Source organism: Austrofundulus limnaeus, unplaced genomic scaffold (genome assembly GCF_001266775.1).
Source record: "Austrofundulus limnaeus strain Quisiro unplaced genomic scaffold, Austrofundulus_limnaeus-1.0 Scaffold1, whole genome shotgun sequence".
NCBI classification, from domain to species: Eukaryota; Metazoa; Chordata; class Actinopteri; order Cyprinodontiformes; family Rivulidae; genus Austrofundulus; species Austrofundulus limnaeus.
The window spans coordinates 6,918,867-6,926,168 of NW_013952403.1; the positions used below are offsets into that span (position 1 = coordinate 6,918,867).

At 39.5% G+C, this 7,302-nt stretch overlaps 1 protein-coding gene across 1 annotated transcript in view; it reads right to left on the minus strand.

Moving 5' to 3' along the window:
• The window catches only part of LOC106516835 (protocadherin gamma-A11), a 52,036-nt gene that overhangs the window by 37,743 nt on the left and 6,991 nt on the right, over positions 1-7,302 (minus strand). Inside the window, exon 2 of the mRNA XM_014007393.1 lies at positions 3,768-5,549. Within this exon, the coding sequence (XP_013862847.1) occupies positions 3,768-5,549 (1,782 nt within the window). The remainder of the gene's footprint in view (positions 1-3,767; positions 5,550-7,302) is intronic.

A 7,302-nucleotide genomic window follows, 5' to 3' on the forward strand; every position in this document is an offset into this window, starting at 1 on the left:
GGGGCTCCGTTCACCTCACCAGCTAACAGAGAATAAATCACTGTACCGTTTTGTCTCCAGTCGGGGTCTCGAGCACTAACGGAACATAAAGTGGAGCCAGCTTTGTTATTTTCACTCACATATGCGCTGTAGGACTGTTCCTCAAACACAGGTGGGTTATCGTTGATATCAGCTACAGATAAGTGAACAGTTTTAGAGGAGGACAGAGGTGGAGAGCCCTCGTCAGTGGCGCTGATTGTAATGTTGTAATCAGACACTAGTTCACGGTCCAGCTGTCCTGTGCTCACCACAGAATAATAGTTTTTAATAGAAGGAACCAACTTAAAAGGAACGTTCTGCTGGATGGAGCAGCGCACCTGTCCGTTAATATCTGAGTCTCTATCCTGCACGTTAATGATACCCACCTCTGTACCAGGTGGCACGTTTTCTGTTATTGGGTTCATGAGAGATTTCACAAAAATCACTGGTGCGTTATCATTGACATCAGTAATATCAATAACTACTTTGGAATCAGATGAAAGCCCGTAACCGTCTTTAGCGTTGATGCGCATTTCATATTTGTTGTTACTCTCGAAATCAAGCTGCCCTGTCAGTTTTATTTGCCCCGTGTTACTGTTCAGCGAGAAAACCTTTTTAGCTCTCTCTGAAATGCGGCTGAAGTCATACGTCACCTCCCCATTAACTCCCTCATCTGCATCCGTGGCACRCACTGTTACAACCACAGTATCGAGCGCTGAGTTTTCTGGTAAACTGGCTTTGTAAACAGCTTGATCAAACACAGGTGCGTTGTCGTTTGCGTCCAGAACAGTAACCTGGATATTTACAGTCCCTGATTTCTGTGGAGTTCCACCATCAGCTGCAATCAGAGCGACATTTATCTCCCGCTCCTTCTCACGGTCTAACTCTTTGTCTAACAGCAGCTCAATGTTTTTATTTCCATCAGCATAATCTCGGACAGACAAAACAAAATGCTCATTGTCTTGTAAAGTGTATTGTTTGACTGCATTGTGTCCTATGTCTGCGTCGTGTGCTTCACTGATACGATACCTCGCTCCTTTCACAGCCGATTCACTTATTTCTAATTTTACTGTATCTTTAGGAAAAAAGGGCGAATTGTCGTTTACATCTTGGATGAGCAGAGTAACGCGGTGCAGCTCCAAAGGGCCCTCCAGCACTAATTCAAATTTCAGCAGGCACGACACCTTCTCCCCGCACAGCTCCTCCCTGTCGATCTTTTCCCGGATGATCAAATTCCCCGACTCAGGGTCAAGATCGCAGAAATGCTGCGAGTTGTCCTGGGTGTCAAGCCGCGGTTTGCGAGTGAAGAACTGTCTCACTTCTAAACCAAGATCCTTGGCAATATTTCCAACAATGGATCCGGGCCTCCTCTCCTCCGGAGCTGAGTAGCTCAGGTCTGCAGCGGCGATCCGGACACAAAAAGCAAAGCCGCACACGAAATGCAGCAATGACCTCCGTTTGATGCCCATTTTTTTCATTGAAATTTTAAAATAAATGAAAAAAATCCAACAGAGCAATCAGCTCTTAAATGTTTAAACAGACGTATACTGACGCTGTTGCTACAACAATGGCAGTCCTGCTGTTTTGATGCATGTCTGCTTTGCAGTGGGTGGAGAACTGAACCTCCTCATATCTGCGGGTGAATGGCGACTCCATGAGTTTAACTTGAATAATACAAAGCCTAAAACGCATATTGATGCAATGGTTATTGTCAAGAACAAAAGACAACACTGGACGTTGGTGTGAAGAAGTGAAATTAGGCTGCAGTTGTTGAAAATAAACAAATCGCACAGATTTAAGTTCAGCACCATGAACAGCGTCTGAAATGCAACAGGCTGATGAAACACAGGAGATACACCTTTTCTTCCTTCTTGCCTTTTTTACATCTATTTTCTTTCATACAATGAACTATTAGGTACATGTTCATATATTAAAATAAAATGTCATTATTCTCTTGTTTTGTAAAATGAAAATACAAAATTATTGAAGCATTCATAGCTGATCATCAATTTAAACCCAACACCATGTAAACATGTATTGAAAAAAATCCCTTAAATATGCAAAATCTAATTTTGATTAATAAAACATTTAGTTTACTTTATTTGTTTATTTATCATATTATGTACAGTAAATCAAAGTCAATTATGTACTGTAGATTATAGAGTTATCAGCTAATTTCCATATGCAGTCTCTTGTGAGTTTGCTTTCTGTGATGTTACATAAGGGGGTGGTGGTGAGGGGATGTCAACGACAGACAGATAGGAGGGACAGATGTTCAGATAGAAAATAATATCGCAGGTAAAATTAAACTTTCAATTTAAAGCTTAATACGTTTGGGCCTTAGAGTGAAATATTTAAACAAACAACAACAGCCTTTCTCTTGTAGCATGAAAAAGGAAAATGCATGTTTCAACTGGTGTCTCAGAAGAACAAACAGTAAACAATGTCATGACATGGAAACTTAATGAAGGAATTCTTGATTATTTTTTTCCCCACTGGTAAAAGAGTATTTTGTATGTATTCCAAATATTGTACATCCATGTTTTGCACAAGATGAAACATTATGGCAGCATAAATGTACAGAGTCATGCTTGAACTCCCTGCAACATAAGCACATTGCATATCATGTTTATATTACCATTTTATCATTTAATAAACAAATTTATAGGGCGGTGATAAATACAAATAAGCACAGAATATTCAAAAATAACTGTCAATATTAAAAAGAAAACATAGAGCTAACATCATAAAATTGCTTTGAAACACACTCTAAAAATGAAATGTTGGATTTACTTWACCATTTTATGTTACCTGGTTCCACGTAACTGAGTTGAGTAAATTCAAAGCAACATATGTTCTTTGGCCAAAAAACTGGTATATTGCTTTGAATTTACTCAACTCAGTTAAGTGGAATCAGGTGACATAACATGGTTAAGTAAAACCAACATTTCATTTTTTACAGTGCAAATGTGATATAGTTCAGCTCAGACATGTCACCGATGAAGAACTTTTACGTTGTGACAGATAAAATGTTGGGCTTTGGTAACTGCAAAAACTATGAACATATTTTACGACAAGAAAAAAAAGAAGATTAAAAATGTCAAAATTCGATAAACAGTTTATCAAAGTGATGTAATATGAAAAAATACTTTCAGAACTAAAACTAGTACTAAAAAAATTGGGTTCAGAAAAAATAGAAACCAATAACCCCAAATGAATTTAAWTTTTTTGAGACGTTAATAAAATGGATATTGGCCAATAAACTGGGAGACTAACAAAAAAAGAACTAGCTTCCCAGTCTATTGAAAAAAGGGAAAAAAAATTCAATAGATTTTTCATGCTGGAAAAACATGTACAGAAAAAATTGAAATGAAAAATACTTAAAATCAATTAAAATAACAACACACTAAATTATATATATATATATATATATATATATATATATATATATATATATATATATCAGTATTTATAGACCTGAGTCTTATTTATTCAGCCTGAACAACAAAACCTGTGATTCTCAGCACCATGGCCAGCGACTAAAGCCACAGCGACCATTGAGCAAATCTTCAGAAAAAGATGTGTTGCGCTAGGAGTTAAAATTTATTTAAAAATTCTTTACTAGAAAAGAATACCTAGACAAATGCGCTTAAAATATAGTTTGAATGAAATAAAAAGGAAGTGAACATGACTGCACTGTTAAAAGAACGTAATCAGAACAAGTTTATACGAATAAAATTAGTTCCTACCTCAGGAGAACTGTCACTGCCTCCAAACACATCAGCAAACTCAGTTGGACTTTTCTTCAGAGTGTGGTCAGCAGGCAYCGTGTTGTCATTGTAAGATGAGACAAACTTAAAGTCACTGGTTCTAGATCCTGTTGTCAGGTACGCGTCATAATTGTAAGAGCTGCGTAAAGTTCCTGTGCCGTCAACATCTGCGTAATTAGGAGGGAGGTAAGCGCCGGGGATGGCAACTGCTCCATCAAACAACAGTCTGGGCTTTCTCCTGCGACAGAACCTCACACCCAGGATGATMATGATGAAGGTCAGGAAGAAGGTGGACACGCACACCAGCGCGATGATCAGATATGACGTCAGTTTGGAGTTRTTCTCCTCATAAGAKATATCTTTCAGTTCTGGCACCTCAGCCAAGTTATCAGAGATCAGTAAATACATGGCGCACGTGGCAGACAGAGAGGGCTGTCCGTTATCTTTCACTGCCACAATCAGGTTCTGTTTCATGCTGTCAGACTCAGAAACGTCCCGCTGCGTCCTGATCTCTCCGCTGTGCAGACCAATAGTGAAAAGTCCCGGATCAGTGGATTTGACTATATGATAGGACAGCCAGGCGTTCTGTCCGGAGTCCGCGTCCACCGCGATCACTTTGGACACCAGAGAGCCTCCGTGTGCAGCTTTGGGGACCAGCTCGGTCATGAAHGAGCTGCCCTCCGGGGCGGGGTACAGGATCTGAGGYGAGTTGTCATTCACATCCGATATGAACACACTCACGCTCACGTTGCTGCTGAGCGGAGGAGACCCGTTGTCTCTGGCCATCACGTGCACTTTAAAGCTCCTGAACTGTTCATAATCAAACGACCTGACAGCGTGGACCACCCCCGTGTCTCCGTTAACAGACACATAGGAGGACACCGGGGCTCCGTTCACCTTATCAGCTAACAGAGAATAAATCACTGTACCGTTTTGTCTCCAGTCGGGGTCTCGAGCACTAACGGAACATAAAGTGGAGCCAGCTTTGTTATTTTCACTCACATATGCGCTGTAGGACTGTTCCTCAAACACAGGTGGGTTATCGTTGATGTCAGCTACAGATAAGTGAACAGTTTTAGAGGAGGACAGAGGTGGAGAGCCCTCGTCAGTGGCGCTGATTGTAATGTTGTAATCAGACACTAGTTCACGGTCCAGCTGTCCTGTGCTCACCACAGAATAATAATTTTTAATAGAAGGAACCAACTTAAAAGGAACGTTCTGCTGGATGGAGCAGCGCACCTGTCGGTTCTTCGCAGAGTCTCTGTCCTGCACGTTAATGATGCCCACCTCTGTACCAGGTGGGATGTTCTCAGGTATGGGGTTCATCAGTGATTTCAAGTAAATAACTGGTGCGTTGTCATTGACATCAATTACATCAATTAACACTTTTGCATATGAGGTCAACCCTAAACCATCTTTAGCTTGTATACTCATTTCAAACGAACTGATTTCTTCAAAATCAATTTCACCTGTTACTTTGATTTCACCTGTTTTTGAATTAATGGAAAATAAATTCACATCATCATCAGTCGCGTGTCCAAATTGGTAAGTCACTTCTCCATTCACTCCTTCATCTGCATCAGTAGCACTAACAGTAACCACTACAGTATCTAAAGGTGAGTTTTCAGGCAGACTGACTTTATAAACAGCCTGACTGAACACTGGGGCGTTATCATTAGCATCCAGCACAGAGACATGAATAACTACAGTACCTGATCTCTGAGGAGATCCACCGTCTAAAGCTGTGAGGAGCAAACTGATCTCTTTTTGTTTTTCTCGATCAAGTTTGTTTTCAAGTACTAGTTCAGCATTTTTGTTGTCAAGAGCTAAAATAAAATTGTTGTTTTTTTGAATGACATATTTCTGCACATCATTCTGGCCTATATCTGCGTCATTGGCTACTTCTATTGCAAAACGTGCACCTTTTTCAGCCGACTCACTTATTTCCATTTTAATTGAGTTTTCTCTGAATTTGGGTGAATTATCGTTCACATCTTGCACATGYAAACTCACCCTCTGAAGCTCTAACGGGTTCTCCAACACCAGATCTGCTTTCAAAACGCACGAGGGCCTTTTTGCACAAAGGCCCTCTCTGTCGATTCTTTCAGCTATAATTAAATCCCCGGTGTTCAGATTAATGTCACAATATCCTTTTCGATTCCCTTCGAAGTCCACACGAGCCTTTCTAGAAGATAAAATCATTTGGTCAAGACCGAGATCCTTGGCTGCGTTTCCGATAACAGATCCTTTTTTCAGCTCCTCGGAGAAAGAATAGCTGAGATCTGTACGAACCGGGAGGATGATCGAGAAAACAAAGCAGAAGATCAGTTGAAGAGCTGAAAATCCTTTGTCCTCCATCTTGAGCTCAAATGCTTCTCAGACCGCAAATATTAAATTATAAGCTTTAGTTTTTTCTTAAGATATACCCAGATATTCTCAGTAGCTAATTGGAGTCCTATATTTCGCTGCAGTAAGTATCCCGGACAGAAAACCGCTCATTTAAGCAGAAGCTRAAATGCGGTTCTGGGTTGGGTGGTGAAAATATACAGTATACGTTTCCTTCATTTTTTTTCATGAGTAAAGGGCGACACCGTGAGTCTGTGTTAAGTTCTGACAGTACTTTTTTATTGTATTATTCAGAATAACAACCACCTTCTTTATCTAGCTCTCTTCTTTAAGTCGTGAGGAAGTGCTGTTTATTTCCAGAAATCAATAATGTGGTAAAATGCAGGGACTCCCTGGATACATCTGAAGTCCATCACAGAGCCACACAAATGCAATTGGGACACACAAACATCCACAACGACGGAGAAATAAAACATAATAATTAATCTATGTTTTTAGCTTGAGAAAAAAAGAACAGACGAAGCGAGAAAAAAAAAACCCGCCGACATGGGAAGAGGATACAAATCCTACACAGTCTGGAAGTGATTCTGCAAACTTATTTCAAAGAGTCAATAGATTCAACCACTGCTCAACCATACCGCCTGTCTAAACATTAACAAGTTTCACAAGCGCGTCAGGACAGACAGAATGGGGGAAACAAACGAAGCGTCCATCATCAAACTAAAGATGATAACAAAGTTATTAAAATGAACAAAAGAATAAGTAAAATCAAAATTATGTTACTGACAAGTTTTAGTATGAATAAAAAATAGAGGTATAACGAGCAAACTACTGATTTCCTGAATGTTGTTTCAGCACCGAGGACAGCGTCAATTGTTGCCACCAAAAGTATCAACCAAGGGCGGCCTCCTGTGTGCAATTATTGTCTTATTGCACGGACACGGTAATACAACATCAAATAAATWAATTAATTAATTTAATTAAATACGATGTAACGTCAACTGCAATATGGATTTATTAGCAAATTCTTGTCTGCATTCTGTAACAATCTCAAATGAAACATGAATGACAAAACAACAAACATTAAATGATAAAAAAAATCATTAAGATGTTTTTTTTTAATTACGTGATGGTTGATTGAATATTAACAAAATAAAATGTCTCTGGT